Source organism: Cardiocondyla obscurior, linkage group LG21, assembly GCF_019399895.1.
Source record: "Cardiocondyla obscurior isolate alpha-2009 linkage group LG21, Cobs3.1, whole genome shotgun sequence".
Taxonomy (NCBI): domain Eukaryota; kingdom Metazoa; phylum Arthropoda; class Insecta; order Hymenoptera; family Formicidae; genus Cardiocondyla; species Cardiocondyla obscurior.
In genome coordinates, this window is record NC_091884.1 from 2024302 (window position 1) to 2039414 (window position 15113).

The window sequence follows — 15113 nt, forward strand, 5'->3', positions numbered from 1 at the left end:
CGGTGGATGCGCGCCGCGACGCTCGTCGCGACGCTTCACGCTCGTACGCCCACGGCGAGATTTCACCAACGTTCGGAGAAGTACATTCTTAGATGGAAGGACCGTGTCCGCTTATCTCGGCTGTACGGTCGATAAGCCGGGAACGCCGCTTGAATCCGGATCGATGGCTGGGTAGTTTTGCCATTCTCGTTTCTGCAAACTTGCGCTCAGCCCGGTGCCCAGCCAGGCTTCTTTGACGAAAAGCAAACAAGCACATTCTTCATTTATAAATAGTACATTAAAGAAAGAATATTTATATTAAAGCAACTGTAGAAATATTTATACATGTAATATTCGTACATGTAACTTCCGCTTATGTATGTAACTCTAAAATTCTATTACGTAAATACCGCATTTACATATGTAATTATAAAATATGCTCATTTCTATTTTCTATTATACAATACCTGCGAGGCCAGCGGAAGCGCACCATTTTATCGATTATTTTTTAAAACTGGATCAAGGCTGAGACTCAAAGCGATGAAAATTAAGCATTTCGAATCGTCTTCCGAGCTCTCCAAAGTTTTTCCTTTCTACAATCTAACCCCCGAGAGAGTCATCGGGTGATATAACGTGCGCTCGTTAATTATCCGACAGGTTTCCTTGATGCACGCACACATTTCGCCTCCTCGTCTGTGAAGAAACAAGAAAACTATAATTATTATCTAATCCTAGTATACTACTGTTATTACCGTTTGCCTCTTGAAAGAAAAAAAAAGACGGTGGATTTGTTATTCAAATGTAAAATCAGCGTGGACTTCTTTTCCTCCGAGCGATTCGAACGTGCGCTGCCATCATTAATTTCATGCTACCGCCACCTCACCGCGAAACGCTCAAACGTGTCAAGCGTCAACTAAGCGTCGATAAAATATTACAACGTGAGTTCTTACGTTACCGACCACCGACGATCAATTTAATCAGTTGAACACCGATGCGATCGAAAATTATCGATGATAATGTTATAAAATTATATACTCTGGCCTTCGGTTGCTAGGTTACCGCGTATCCGCGACACGTTTTACGCCACGTGCGTTTTCCATTCTCAATTAATTTGCATCGGAGCCTAATTGGACCGCCGGCGTAAACTAAGGTGCATCTGTAATGACAAACACGAGTATACAATTAGCTGAGCAATGAATTAGCAAATACTCGCGTGCCACAAACGCGTCAAAGTCACGAGGAAGTAAAACGCAGCCGATTCTCGTGCCTCCGAAGTCGTTTTTTTCTCTGGTCTGCTCTTAGAATTATTGTTTTCTTATTATTGTACGCTCTCGACTGTAAAGAGCTCGGACGGATATTTATTTGTTATCTTTTACAGGAGATATTTCAAGAGGCATTGAGAGAAACAGTCTTCGACCCGAGTCTCCCGGTAAAAATAAGACTGTTTGCGCAGCGCGTTATCAGATAAGAAGGATTATCGGTGGATCAATTAGTCGACGGAGCCCCTTTGTAATCTTATCGTCGAAACGATGGCAAATCTGCTGGTCTGTCGCGGAGGCGAATGCGATATCGCGAGGGGAATGAAAAAAAAACAAGACTAACCGCGCTCGAACATGCTGGGGGGCCCCCAGCAGAGGCAATTACGTGTGATTACGAGAGCACGACTTACGAAACGTTTACGATTGCACGATAAAACCACCACGTACGGCTACTATTTTCTTCTCGCAAACAGTACAGTGTCACCCGGGCTGACCGCAGTCGGTTTGCAGTTCCTGCCAGTTTGTGATTGCCGATCTTGCAGCGCCGACGAGGTAAATTCTCACGCCACGGAATCGCATTCTTGCTGGTAGCTGGCTCTTTGAATATAAATCCTCGGCCCCGGATTCTTCTCGTCGGGTCCACCAGTCTTCGTACCGAAATCGGAGGAGGATCGCAACGCTAACCAGACGAATTGAAACGATCATTTTTTTTTTATTTTATTCAACGCGCCTCAAGTCCAGGGATATGTTGGTTTACATTGGGAATTCCCGAAATCGCCGAGGATGATTTTCTTCCTTTCCATTTATCCGCTTTTGTTGCTCTGTTTTGACGGGTTTCGTGCGCCTCGCGTTTCTCTGAAACGTGAAACGGAAGTCCACGCTCAAACGGTGAGGGAGACCATGTTTTGTACATGCCCGTTCGTTCATGCGTAAATGCGCATGATCTTTCACTTTTCGCCGGATGACGCAAGAATAATAATCGGTCGTTGCTATTTTGTCGCGCCCGCAGCCGTCGCACGTCGGCTGAGCGTGTCGCAACTCGCACATGTAGTCGTCGATAACGAGTTCGACGTCAGTATGACATATGTCGCATCACGTGAGAGTCTTCAGCTGACGTGCACACATGCCTATGAAATTGTTCCGGATGTGTAGTCACGCGGAATGAGACACATCCTGGCGGAAATTTTATATCGATCGTGATGAAGGGTACCATCCTGTCCTCTCGTCTCTTTCTCCCAAATTGCATGCAGACTGTATTAAAAGTATGAAGATAATAACGGAGCTTCCGTTCGTACATTTCCGTTCCTGATATTCAGAGTTTAAAGATTAATTTTGGTTTTATTTATTAATTTTCGCTATATATTTTCTAGATGAACAGCGTGGACGGAATAAAAGGCATATGGAGATCAGCGGACGCAGTAACATTCGACGTGGATTCCACCGTTATAACAGAAGAGGCAATTGATGAACTTGCCAATTTCTGTGGAAAAGGAAAAGAAATTACCGAATTGTAAGTTCATCTCGTTTAAATTATTTTTACTTGGAATTTAAATCGTTGAATTTTAAATATGCTTTTGTGAATCTAAAAAAAAAAATACTCTGACACTTTTCTAGAACAAGGCAAGCTATGCAGGGTGATATGACATTTCAGCAATCATTATCTATAAGGCTAGGGATCATAAATCCAAGTTTAGAGCAAGTTAAAGAGTTCCTAAATACGCATCAACCAAAGTTCACTACTGGTATCAAGTAAGATACTCAAGATATTTGTGAATTAATAAATAAATTTACTTTAATATATTTTAAAAAGGTAAACTGTGTTTTAGAGAGTTAGTGTCCACATTGCAAGCTCGTGGGAAACAAGTATTTCTTGTATCTGGAGGTTTTCGTTGTCTCATCACACCGATCGCTAAGCAGCTTAATATTCCACCTGAAAATATTTATGCCAACAGATTAAAGTTTTATTTCACAGGTAAATATATTTAAAAGATATTGTTATAGCTTTTTATATGGAATTACATGTTTGTAACTTCGTGAAAATATCGTAGGAGAGTATGCCGGATTCGACGAAACTCAACCAACCTCTAAGAGTGGTGGCAAAGGTGAAGTAATAAGACGTCTTAAAGAAAAGGGCTTTAAAACTGTGGTACATATTGGCGATGGTTCAACAGATTTAGAAGCCTCACCACCAGCAGATGCATTTATAGGTATATATATTGGAGACATAATTTCTAGTGTTATAACATTTCACATATTAAAATAATTAAATTGCAAATCAAACTGTTTATTACTTTTCTATTTTTTTATTTTTTTATTACAGGATTCGGTGGAAACGTAATTAGGGAAAATGTAAAATCACGCGCGCAGTGGTTCGTCACAAATTTCGATGATCTCATAAAATATTTATAGCTATATAATGTTGTTATAAAGACAAAGTTTTAATTTTTTAGTCGAAATATTTTATATATGAATATATGTTAGTCAAAATATATATAAAAAAAAAAAATATTAAATCTGTCTTAAGAAAGAGAATAGTTACAAGGTGCAGATTGATCTAAAAATTAAATTTCAGATATTAATATCAGCATTGTCTTGAAAATCGTGAGCAATTCATAAATAACTTTTTATTCTACACAGTACATGAAATATACTATTACCTTTTTGCAACAGTTCTTGAAATCATGTGTCATCTAGGTATATAACATTTTTTTAATCAATAATTATTACAATATAATAACTTTGTTACAATTCTATAATTATTTATAACCCTATACATAATTACATTGCAAAATATGTGTATAAAATTGCTTTTTTGCTGCCGTTATCGGTAAATCGAACAAACAATAAACCCGACGAAAACTATGATAAAACGTGACAAAATAAATAAAATATTTATACGTTCAAAATATCGATTGCCACAAACCTGAACTATTTTTAGCCACCATGATATAATTGACAACAAATTATGTATTAGTCCTTAATGCTTTCTCAAGTTTTCTCTGTGAAATCCACTCTTGTATCTTTTGTTGTAGTTCAATATTCGATTTTACCATATCCATAGTAAGTGGAGATCGATTAAAAGGATCAGTTTGATCGCTTAGCAAATGTCTAAAAAATATTTGTGAAATTTTTTAATACAATTCTTGTATTAAATGTAACTCGTATATTATAATATACCTTGCTATAGTTTGACGATCAATAGTTATTTTCGACGACGGCAAAATAACTGGATCCGTCATAATAGTTGACATAATTGGATCTAAAAACTCATCGGGAACGCCTGTCAAAATTTCTTCTTCCTCTCGTTTCAGAGTGGCAGCTTCTTCCACGCTTTTTGCAAATTGATCCAAATCACCCAAGATTCCCACGCCACCAATACGAACTGTGATACACAAAATGTTTATTTTCTTCCGACATAAACTATCATAAAAAACAATATTAACAAATTCCTTACCGAGCACATTGTCCGCAAGTTTAAATAAATCTGGACTATATGATCGTCCGTCTTGAGACACGGCAAGTGTAAAACTTTCATTTTTACTTAAATTAATGTAGATTTCGCATATATTTAACACCAAATTCGCAGGATTGAATGCATATTCTTTTTGATCGTTCACCTGAAATTATATAAAAATATAAATTTACAGAGTATTGTTTTTTCATTTATTTAACGTATGTATTATTTCTAGATTTTAAAATTACCTTAAAATTTTTTTTATTCGGTCCTACTAGTTGTAATAATAAATAATTGAGCATGGAAGCAATACGATCCACCATAGTTGGATGGCAGAAAATCGACTTTATTTCAGTAGTTAACATTTTTATCGTTTTTATAGTTTTTCTACCTAGAATATTATCAAAACGAGCAATCATACCAATATGCTGAAGATACGCAGCTTGTTGCTCGCGTTCATTTGGTGGCAATTTATTCCATTCTCCACTTTCCCTATAAAAAAAAAAAAAAAAAATTAATGCAAGTTTATTATAAAGTGTTACAGAAGTATTTTATTTAATATGACACACACACACACACAAATAGAAAGTAATAATTTTATACTCTAACGTATTTTTAAAAATACCTAGCTTGAAGCATTTGCCTTAATTGTGCCATATTTGATAAGGCTTCGTCTAAAAGAAATACAGCATCATTCATTAATAAATTAATGAAACGCAGAAACAAAGGTGGTTGAACCGCTTCCATGTTGCTCTCCGCTTCTTGAGCTAAAGTACTGCGAATTATATCAGATACTTTAATACTATCAAATTAAACATAGAATATATTACGCAAAAGTGATTACGTATATAATTATGCTTACATAAAGTTATTACGATGGTCGGTAAGTTTCCACAAATAATCCATAACAACGTACATTGGACGACGATAGTTGAATTTTTGCTCGAATTGTACACTTTGCCCAGTCATTTCGATACTTACAAACACTTGCAGCAAGTTAACAATTATCTGCTCGTAAATAAAACGGCATATCAGAAACGATTTATTATACGTCTTTTTGATAATAGACGTTAAGTAGAATTTTACTCACATGCTGTCTATGTGGGTGAGTGAGGAACAGTTGTTCTCTATGGAATGTTCCTAAATTTGGTGTTGGTGGAACAACGCTCTCGTCTACAGTCGGCAAAAGTGCTTCCAGACTCTCGGTTAAACGCGCGCGTAAGTGAGGATTGTAGAGACGATGCCGAGACTCCATCAAAACTATAATCTGAAGAAAATCGCATATAACTTAATGATCGCGATAAGAGTACAGTTTGTTCTATCTTGACTTACCTCCGTCAAAATCGGATTCAAAAAATCGATACCCTGTTCCTCGAATGTGTTTGGACTTAAACGACGTAAGAAGCACAAGAATCCAATGGTATTCTCCACTACGAACTCCGGAATGCATCTATATATTAATTTTTTAATTAATTTGATTTATATTTTATTTCTATTGCAGTTTTAAATATACTAGACGTTTACTCTCGTTTGGCACGAACTCACGAAGCGAGAGAATACGCGTTGCAGAAAAAAAGGTAACGATAAAAGCGATTTTATTCTTAATACAAATTATTTTAGATAAGATTTAACATACCTTAACGTAATTGGAACAGTTTCTGATAACGGGAATGTAACAGGTATATATTGTTTTGGAGCATAATCTTGTTTGTCTTCTTCTTCGGTTACATTATATAAATTTACTTGTATCAACCAAAATGCTGTCATCGCGTGAAATTTGGACAAGTGTTTTAACATTTCCGGCACCAACAAGCTCGCTTTAAGAGATAGATACCTAAAAAAAAAAAAAAAAAGTACTTTAGAATGAAATTAAAACGGCAATTATTTTTTTCAGTAGTAATTAATTTCCCGTAAATGTATGTGTGAGTGGAATAAGTAAAGTGTATTATATACTTCATCATTTCGGCTTCCATTCGTTGTGTAATGAGCTCTAGAACCTCTGAACTGCCACCAGTTTGAGCATCGTTGTAAGCTCTTTGTATCCTAGCCAAATCTTGATTCGTTCTGTTAAATTAAAAAATAATGACGCTCAAGTATTAAAATAAATTGTTCCAAAAATTATAGAATTAATTGTTATTAGCTTACTTTAAAAATTTATCTAAAACAACTCTATAACCAAGATCTAACGCACGATGTGTTAAAAAAAAGCATTCCGTTATAAATCCAAATGAATCCGACACTGGTCGACTTTCGCCTTCTGGGGTCGGTACTAAACATGTCTCTGAGCTTAATCCTTTCATATGCAAACCACGTCGTAGACTTTCAGGATCATCTTCTGCCTAAAAATATACACGCGTAAAAAAACAGTCAATTACTCATATAAAACTATCAATAAATATCGTATATCAGATTTTTTAATTCTTAAAAAATTCTACCTCCACTGTGCAGTATGTGGGATCAATTTTCGGTACTTTGGTATCGTTCAGTTTAGCGCAAAAAGGTTGACAAAAACGTAATAATACATTGCCAACGTTCAGCATAAAACCATCCGACACGCATAGTACACCTAATAATCCCATTTCCATATGAGAGTTCCAAAGTTTTCCTCTATTTGCATTTGTATGAAGACAGTTACCCAACCATTGTAAAGTCAAATGACGAACTTCTACTGAACATTTCAACAAGGAGTGAAAAACCTTGTATAAAGCTTCACTTAAGCTATCCAGGGCTATCCATATGGTGCTTTCCATGACTGTATTTGACTATAAAATTTTATATAATAATTTATAAAATCATGTGTGACTTAAAAAAAAATTTTGCTAATAAAAAAACGTTGACATACTTGCTGTAGAGGTTTATCAAAAAGATCATACGGATCTTTGGCTGTTTTTGGTAAACAGCTTATGCTAAAAAGTGCTCCCAACAAAGTATCTGAATATGCACAGCCTTGATTATTCTTTGGTGTGCTGTGGTGAACTATTAATTTTGCCAATGGTTCAATAGTGCAAAATATATTTAATAGAGCAAACCACTGTTGGCGAAAAGTGAATAGATTGCTTTGAGTCACTTCCTTGTGAACAATATCAAGAATTGGAGAGAATGACTTCTCAATTATATTTTCTACATTGCTTTCCTGATTTGCCTCTTCTACTATGCCACTAACAAATGATGATAATTCCGATTTTGATGTAGCATTATCCATAAATAAAGCAACAAACTGGCTGTAAACCTGTAAAATGCATAAAAATTAATTAATTATTTTGCTTTGTATTGTAAATAACATTTTTTTAATTTATTTTATCACAAAATCAGTGTATTAAAATCTGTTACCTCTTGATATTGAAATAAATCTGGCTCCTGTAAGGCTGTGTTGGCGTTTCGCAGTACAATCTGGCATGCGTTTCTCACAGTATCCTCCAAACCACCGTTTATCTGATACTGTTTCAAACGACAGTAGCACTCGTAAAGATAGGTTATTACTTGCGTCTCCACGATATGGCTGTTGATTGCGTCTTGCAACTTGGGCTTCGGCTCCTGCAGCAACAGACGCTCGAAAACGGCGTGTTCCATCGAATCAGCCTCGACGTACACCAAGGAGTCGTCGTCACGGTGCAACGTCAAACCGAACACGTGTGCCATGAGTTGATCAATCTTGCTGTCGAGGTCCGTCGACACCGTCGTGTTCTCGGGCACATCTTTAATCGCGCCCGGCGACTCGATTTCCGCGTAATTTGCGTTATCGGCGCTGTGCTGCGAGGAGAATGAGACAGCATCATTGTCCGTGGAGAACAGTCCGGCGAACGGGTTGCCCCTTATGTTGTTACACATGATTGCAGTCCTTTTTTATCACTGCGAGATCTCCGCCACGTACATGATTAAATTGCGAGCGTACCGACGTTCCGCGTCATCGTGTCATTCGGTTTCGAGGTACGAACAAGTCTTCTCACGATGACAGAAAACTCGGGAACGAGGAAGTACCGTTCCTTTCCTTTCCTCGAACACGAGAGATATTCGAAGAATGCGGAGCAAGAGCAACGACAGCGCACCATAAAATTATGTGGCAAATCGCTCAAACTTGTAGAAGTGCCGTAGAATTGTCGATAAAAAATAAAACTGTACTACCCACTATACTCTTGGTTCAGAAAAAATAGTAGGTTAAGATTCGGCAGGTCGGAGCAGGTCGGAATTAGTTTAAACCAAGTTGTTTTCTTCAAAAAAGAAATAGCAATTATGTTTTAGCTGTGAAATAATACGATTCTGTGCGGGGAAAATGTTGTTCCTGAAACGTGGATTCAATGCGAGCTTCGCGCAAGGTTTGCCGAAAGCGTCGAGACCCCTTGCAGCTTATTCCTCGGAGTCGCAGGAAACAACAAGTTTGTATAAATTTTTTATCTTTTAAAGCTTTTCTTTTTTTTTTTTAAAAGTAATAAATCAATTTTAATTGAATTTTATTTAACGCAACAAATGACGATATATTATTTTTATTATCAGAGTTTCGAGTGCTGGAACTTTATTCAAAGTATAAAAAGCCCATGCAAGAGAAACGAAAGATGCAAAAAATTAAAGTACCACCTGCGAGAGCAACACAGATGCCCATCGACCAAGACTGGCCTTCGGCCTGGCCTGGTGCCCGAACTTTTCATCCAGGTTCCGTACCTCTTCCTTTACGCCAAGGATATGTAACGAAAGGCGTACCACCGGGCAAGTACGCCAATGCCGAGCTCATGAAAATACCAAACTTTCTACATCTCACACCGCCGGCGATACAGCGGCATTGCGAAGCGCTGAAGCAATTCTGTACCGAGTGGCCAGTCGGTTTGGAAACCGAGGAGAAATGCGTGAAACACTTTCCCATTGAAATTATAACGTCCGATTACTGCTACTCGTCTCCTAGTATAAGAGATCCACTCTCTAGGATCGTGAGCTTGCGAGTTAAGCTGTCCTCTCTTCACTTAGATACTCACGCCAAGGATAAGCTGCTGCGATTACTGGGAGACAAATACAATCCAGAAACTGATTTAATAACGATTACTGCTGATAGGTGCCCTACTAGAAAGCAGAATTTAGAATATGTATGGTATCTTCTCACGGCAGTGTACCATGAATCCTGGGTGAGTAATAAATTAATGTTAATAAATAAATATGTACAGATTATTATGCATAATTTACGAGTTTGGCGAGTGACACGAGATCTTACTTACAGAGAGTAGAACCGTGGGAAGCTGAGAAATCGATAGCAGATATGGAATATTACGATTGGGACATCAATCAGAGCCGCATAAGTCTAGTAACGATGTACAAATGGCCAGAATCGCCGACTGATTACGATTACGAGACCATTCCGAACGCAACGGAATATAAAGTGGCGGTGTCAGACCTGATAAACAACGGTGAAGATCAATACGCTATCAATAAGTATAAAGAAGCTGTTAAAAATTTATTAAATCTTAAATGTAATAAAAGTTAAATCTTAAATATCGTATAAAACTTTGTTATATTAGAAGTCAAATTGGATCGTCTTAACCAACGTTATTTATTGACCTGCAAGCGATGTCCTATTTGGAAGCTTAATTTGCCGTGTAATAATTTTATGCTCGTTGGCTGTCACGACTGGCATGCCAATGTAGCCCCGGCATTACATTTCGCCGACAAAAGTATTCGAATTTGCCACAATTTGAATATAACGTTAACAACTGGAACGTACAAAAAAGTTAACCGGAAATGCTCGTTATAGTATTTTCTTCTCGGTATTTATATATTCGTCGAATACATTAAATTGCGCATTGTGACTTCGCGACGCGAAGTGAAAACTTCAACTAGAAGAGTCACGTTAAGTTCTTTTTTTTTTTTTATAACGTATTGGAACAATAACTTTTTAAAATGTGCTGAAAATTTTGTCCCGTGTATCAACGCGCACGATACAGTTTCTCGACAGCCACTCGGGATATAAAATGTTGAAGATTACTTTGCTCCTTGGTGCGTTCGACATCGTTCGATGCGAGATGCAGACAACGAGATTGGAAAGGACCGTGAGCGAGGCACCGTCTTGCAGCAATCCGCCCCTCTGTCATTTATCGGATACTCACAAGACGGAGCCAAGGAGCATATCATTTCTACCTTATCAAAATTCGCCGGACATACGCAAGCAACAATTAATTCAACGCAGTTATTACAGTGGATTCGGTTCGTCCACATCGCCAGCTTATTATCAGTAAGTGAATATGATTTACATTTAAACAATCGCAGCAAGTCGGCTCCAGTTACAGTTTTCGTTCACAAATTATATACATTTTAGCGCATTTGATCCTATTAGCGTGCTGGCGTCATTGGCATTCTTGGCATTTCTGTTACAATCATTCGCTACGCTTTTTGACCGTTCAAGATCGATCCTGCCAACGATAATTAGTGGTCGGCAATCAGCCGTGAAACTTCCGGAAATTTCGGAACACATGTCGCACGCCTTACAAGATTACGTGAGTATTCTAAAATTAAATATTAGCTGAGTGATGAACAATAAGAGTGTAATGAGCGTGATATTTTCAGGAAAATCTCAATGAAGACTTGAAGAAAAAATAATAATTCGACGTTTTTTTTTTTTTACATACACAGCGATTTTCGGTTTTTTTAATCTACGAGCGGTCTTTAAAAATTTCCGTAAATAATTTATTCTTTCTTTAATTACATAAATCTAATCGATATTCTCTACACAGCAGAAACTTTATTGTCAATACATATAAAAGCTAATTTAACTTTTGTATTAACTTTTACGCAACTAATTAAATATAAGTTTGATACACAAAACATTTTAATAATAAAAATGCACTCTCTTTTTCTTTCTCTTTGGCAATGGAAATTATATCAAATATAATTTGTATTATTATGCATAAATTATACAATTTCCAAAGTCGTTAATAAATGCAGTTTGAAACAGTTCGTTTACAATTTGTCTGTGTCGTCAGTCTTATAGAAATTCATTAAGAAATTATATCAAGCTCAAATTTATGATACATCTTACAATTATGAAATTTGTCATTTTTTTTTATTTTCTAAATATTTACAGAGAAAGAGAGAGATGTTGCTTGCACAATTACATGTATATATATCTTTTCTCGCACTAAGCCAAAAAGAAACATACATAGGTAACATTAAAAGTAGTTATTTTGTTATACTTGACTTTACCTTTTTAAACGCATATGGTCAATAATATCTAATATATTTAAAATCTCGTATCTGTTTAAAAAAAAGATCTTATTACTTAACGCAATGTTCGAGGGATCGTCATCTATCCAATCTTGCGTCCCGGTACCAAACTTCCATCTGCTATTACCACGGAACTCTAGTAGATGGTAAAGCGGGAGCAGGAGCAGGACCAGATCTGCAAAAAGAGAATAAAGTGATGTAACATATAATTTTTAACCTTCTTATAAAAGTTTTTAAAGAGTCATACTAAATATTGTTACTTACTTTTTTCCAGGGACTGATTTTTGGTATGGATGAGTTGTCATAATCCCGCGCCTCTCTTTATTGCGCATTGCTTTAAACGCTACGTCCGTTTTCTCAGTATTGGATCGAGATAAAGACGATAAATTAACTGTATCGCTCTTTAATTTATTTAAAATGGCGATACTCTTTGCACTCATCTGTGTAGGTTTCTGTTTGTTCTCTTTGTCTGTTCGAGTATTCTGTACGTTAGTTTTATTATTCGTTGCTACCTTTTTCGTCTGTTTGGAAGGTGTAGCGCCGTTATCGTTGTTCTTATCAGACAGTACACGCTTTCTAATTATATTCTTCGAAGTATTTTTTTGCGCAGATTCATCCTTCGGTACGGATTTATTTAAGAAAATGTCATCCAAATCAGAAGTGTTATCGTTATAATTATTTTCATCCGTATTAAAAGTGGAGTTCAAATTATTCATATTGCAAATATTTTGCTGCTCTTCGTTGCTTATTTCTGGTGCCGTGGTAATCACTGGCATTGAATTATTTGAAGGGTCCATTGCAGCCATACTCAAACACGTTAACATATTGAAATCGTCTATTTTAACGTTTACCTCTTCTGAATCAGACCATTTAATATTCCGAAAACCTTCGAGCAACTTTATTAATTCTTTGAATTCTAGTTGCATTTTATCGGTCATTGTACCAAGACCTTTCAGCATATTGTGATAATTCTGCAAAGTATTACTCATGCTTTTCGTTATAGTGTTAATCGACTGCCTCTCGCACTGCAGAAGGCTACTGAGTTTCTTCATGTGTTGTTGCATACTGGGTATCCAGCATCTCTCAATCTTGAAGATTTCCAAAGACAATTTATTTTCCAGATTCGCGTCGAGAGGTTTAGCTTTCATCTCTTGAATCTCGGCCTCGATCGAGCATAATTCCTCCCATGTCTCTTGCATTTGTACTTTAATAGATTCTCTTTGCCGTTCGAAATAATGAAGCGATTTGTTGATTCGCAACTTTCCGCTAGCATTTTGTTCCTCCTGTGATATAACGTCGCTGGCTGCTGTTAAATTCTGCAGCCTTTCATCTGCATCCTTCTTGTAAAGTATCCTACACGCTAAAATCTTATCAGAACTTTCTAAAGCCAACATCTTTTCTATCATATCCTTTTTCTTTTCGTACAATTTAATCAGCTTGTTGTACGTATCTAACATAACGACATTCGGTTTAATATCAACCGGCTGCTTCGTTCCATTTTCAAAGGCTGCCAGTTTTGATTTCAAAATATCGATTTCCTTCTTCTGTTCCTCTACGATCTTGATATAGCCGGCAACGTGCGTCTCGCAAGACACATTCTTCTTGGCGATTGATTTGATTTTCTTTGCTCGATTCGCGTACCTTAACGTATTATATGTATCTTCGTATGTAAGGCTAGAAGGAGCAATATTAGCTATCATGACAGTATAACAATTACCACCAAGTGAATCCTTTAACAATCTTGTAAGTTTAGAATCTCTATACGGAATATACTTTATACCATCTGCTAAATTATTTATACAATTCCCGAGGGCTAATAAGGATTTATTAATGTTGGCACCTTCCTTGAATCTTACACCTTTGCATCCGGTGGCTGAAGCTCTCTCAGATCCCGCTAAATCGATCATGGATAATTTGACTCGCTGTACTTGGCTGTCCAGCTTATTAATTATCTTGATGTACACTTGGAAAACTGCATGGCTTCTACTGCTCTCCTTGTTCGCGTCTGTTGGATGCTGAGTGCGATTTTTATTACCCTCTGCCAACAGCGACAGTAATTCTTCGGCATTCTGAATAGAAATTGGTTCTAAACCGGCAACAATAACTCCACATCTGCCATCTTCCCTAAGATGCAGCTGTCCAGACTTGTGCAGCAAATTTTGTACATTCTCATTATATATTTCCAAATAAGATACACCTAAATTAAATTCTCGATGGTGGCTCTGACGCTCGATCTCGGAAAATAGCTCTGCTACAGTGCGATACGTAATGCCGGGATCGTCCCGATTGCCGAGCATAGTGTGAGTTTTACCGGCGCCAGTGGCACCGTAGGCAAATACAGAGCAGTTATAGCCATCTAAAAGATTATTAATTATGCTTTTAGTACTTCCCTCGAAAACGTCGACGTTGCTGGATGCTGAATCGAAAACCCTGTCGAACATAAACTGCAGCTGCTTGTTCTGCTTCTTTAGCATATCCCTGCCTTTCTGGGCCACGTTGTGGAAAAAGAAGGGCGTCGCGTGCTCCTTCGGATCGAAGATCAGCATCTTATCGTCTACAACCTCGATTATTCTTCTGCTGTTGTCTTGTAGCTCGCGTTCATTAGGTGGTCGGACCCTGACGATCACCTTGATTGATATCTCGGAACTGTCTTCGGCTTTCATCGTGGTGGTTTTCGAGTTTAAGTTACCCGAATTGCCAGCCACTTGCTTCTTCATTCTAGCCTTCCTTGCCGTATTCGGCGAGATCGTTTTACCCATATCCTTTTTGTTGAAAACCATCGTCAGCAGGCTACGATCATACAAATTCTATCGTTCAGCGATCCTCTCAGAATATTATACTTCTAAAAAAACATTCAAAGAGCATAGAAAACACCGACGCTTACGTTTCTCTCACATCGTGGGCGGCATCGTCGTCACGCTTCAGGAAAACTTTGATTTTAACGTTTTATTTCTATTCCGCAGCGGTTACTTGATGTATGTGGCACTCACGTAGTAAGTCACCGATTTTCTCGAGTCGGGCGAGCGGATAACTGTCTTAAAATCCACGCAAGCCAACGAAAAGACGCTCGTCGCAGGACAATGCACGCGGATGCCGCGGAGCTGAGGACCGTTGACGTTACGTTAGCTTCGAATTTTAAACGGTGACGATCTACATTAACAATCTCGCCAACTGTTCGCCGCTGAAGTCGTTAGGGAATTCGTTAAAAAATATGGCCGACA

General features: G+C 37.6%; 5 protein-coding genes across 11 annotated transcripts; 3 read left to right on the forward strand and 2 right to left on the reverse strand.

Moving 5' to 3' along the window:
- Positions 1 to 1372: 1372 nt before the first annotated feature.
- On the forward strand, positions 1373 to 3975 carry Aay (phosphoserine phosphatase). Of its 5 annotated transcripts, none has more exons than XM_070670584.1 (6): positions 1373 to 1408; positions 2609 to 2748; positions 2853 to 2987; positions 3065 to 3210; positions 3287 to 3445; positions 3559 to 3975. In XM_070670584.1, exons 2-6 carry the CDS (start codon positions 2609 to 2611, stop codon positions 3645 to 3647), a joined length of 669 nt encoding a protein of 222 aa, XP_070526685.1. In that variant the 5' UTR covers positions 1373 to 1408; the 3' UTR covers positions 3648 to 3975. The 5 variants fall into 5 exon arrangements, with proteins under 5 accessions (XP_070526685.1, XP_070526680.1, XP_070526681.1 ...); XM_070670579.1 differs by lacking the exon at positions 1373 to 1408 and adding an exon at positions 1471 to 1790; XM_070670580.1 differs by lacking the exon at positions 1373 to 1408 and adding an exon at positions 1834 to 2126.
- On the reverse strand, positions 3104 to 8725 carry Ube4a (Ubiquitination factor E4A). Of its 2 annotated transcripts, XM_070670552.1 has the most exons (15): positions 8023 to 8725; positions 7535 to 7921; positions 7128 to 7454; positions 6838 to 7031; positions 6646 to 6756; positions 6329 to 6526; positions 6025 to 6142; positions 5783 to 5959; positions 5555 to 5700; positions 5318 to 5467; positions 4941 to 5184; positions 4693 to 4855; positions 4416 to 4620; positions 4162 to 4346; positions 3104 to 3168 (listed from the first exon to the last, which is right to left on the reverse strand). In XM_070670552.1, the coding sequence occupies exons 1-14, from the start codon at positions 8518 to 8520 to the stop codon at positions 4202 to 4204; spliced, it is 3063 nt and encodes a 1020-aa protein (XP_070526653.1). In that variant the 5' UTR covers positions 8521 to 8725; the 3' UTR covers positions 3104 to 3168; positions 4162 to 4201. The 2 variants fall into 2 exon arrangements, with proteins under 2 accessions (XP_070526653.1, XP_070526652.1); XM_070670551.1 differs by lacking the exon at positions 3104 to 3168 and having other exon boundaries at positions 3838 to 4346.
- Positions 8726 to 8810: 85 nt separating this feature from the next.
- On the forward strand, positions 8811 to 10179 carry Mrps35 (mitochondrial ribosomal protein S35). The gene is made up of 3 exons (XM_070670578.1): positions 8811 to 9065; positions 9184 to 9803; positions 9896 to 10179. Exons 1-3 carry the CDS (start codon positions 8963 to 8965, stop codon positions 10157 to 10159), a joined length of 987 nt encoding a protein of 328 aa, XP_070526679.1. The 5' UTR covers positions 8811 to 8962; the 3' UTR covers positions 10160 to 10179.
- Positions 10180 to 10527: 348 nt separating this feature from the next.
- LOC139110645 (kinesin-like protein KIF18A) lies at positions 10528 to 15017 on the reverse strand. Of its 2 annotated transcripts, XM_070670554.1 has the most exons (3): positions 14777 to 15017; positions 12157 to 14682; positions 10528 to 12067 (listed from the first exon to the last, which is right to left on the reverse strand). In XM_070670554.1, the coding sequence occupies exons 2-3, from the start codon at positions 14670 to 14672 to the stop codon at positions 12016 to 12018; spliced, it is 2568 nt and encodes an 855-aa protein (XP_070526655.1). In that variant the 5' UTR covers positions 14673 to 14682; positions 14777 to 15017; the 3' UTR covers positions 10528 to 12015. The 2 variants fall into 2 exon arrangements, with proteins under 2 accessions (XP_070526655.1, XP_070526656.1); XM_070670555.1 differs by lacking the exon at positions 14777 to 15017 and having other exon boundaries at positions 12157 to 14743.
- On the forward strand, positions 10644 to 11290 carry LOC139110657 (uncharacterized). Its single transcript, XM_070670586.1, has 3 exons — positions 10644 to 10903; positions 10988 to 11165; positions 11236 to 11290. The coding sequence occupies exons 1-3, from the start codon at positions 10644 to 10646 to the stop codon at positions 11266 to 11268; spliced, it is 471 nt and encodes a 156-aa protein (XP_070526687.1). The 3' UTR covers positions 11269 to 11290.
- Positions 15018 to 15113: the final 96 nt, after the last annotated feature.

Coding starts and splice junctions, on each gene's coding strand:
- Aay (XM_070670579.1), top strand. CDS start 1,593: ATGCTGGGGGGCCCCCAGCAGAGGCAATTACGTGTGATTACGAGAGCA. Junction 1,791..2,608: donor GATCTTGCAGCGCCGACGAG/GTAAATTCTCAC, acceptor TATATTTTCTAG/ATGAACAGCGTGGACGGAAT. Junction 3,446..3,558: donor ACCAGCAGATGCATTTATAG/GTATATATATTG, acceptor TTTTTATTACAG/GATTCGGTGGAAACGTAATT.
- Ube4a (XM_070670552.1), bottom strand. CDS start 8,520: ATGTGTAACAACATAAGGGGCAACCCGTTCGCCGGACTGTTCTCCACG. Junction 7,455..7,534: donor TTGATAAACCTCTACAGCAA/GTATGTCAACGT, acceptor AAAATTTTATAG/TCAAATACAGTCATGGAAAG. Junction 4,856..4,940: donor CGAATAAAAAAAATTTTAAG/GTAATTTTAAAA, acceptor ATATAATTTCAG/GTGAACGATCAAAAAGAATA.
- Mrps35 (XM_070670578.1), top strand. CDS start 8,963: ATGTTGTTCCTGAAACGTGGATTCAATGCGAGCTTCGCGCAAGGTTTG. Junction 9,066..9,183: donor GGAGTCGCAGGAAACAACAA/GTTTGTATAAAT, acceptor TTTTATTATCAG/AGTTTCGAGTGCTGGAACTT. Junction 9,804..9,895: donor CAGTGTACCATGAATCCTGG/GTGAGTAATAAA, acceptor TCTTACTTACAG/AGAGTAGAACCGTGGGAAGC.
- LOC139110657 (XM_070670586.1), top strand. CDS start 10,644: ATGTTGAAGATTACTTTGCTCCTTGGTGCGTTCGACATCGTTCGATGC. Junction 10,904..10,987: donor ACATCGCCAGCTTATTATCA/GTAAGTGAATAT, acceptor TATACATTTTAG/CGCATTTGATCCTATTAGCG. Junction 11,166..11,235: donor CGCACGCCTTACAAGATTAC/GTGAGTATTCTA, acceptor TGATATTTTCAG/GAAAATCTCAATGAAGACTT.
- LOC139110645 (XM_070670554.1), bottom strand. CDS start 14,672: ATGGTTTTCAACAAAAAGGATATGGGTAAAACGATCTCGCCGAATACG. Junction 12,068..12,156: donor AAATCAGTCCCTGGAAAAAA/GTAAGTAACAAT, acceptor CTCTTTTTGCAG/ATCTGGTCCTGCTCCTGCTC.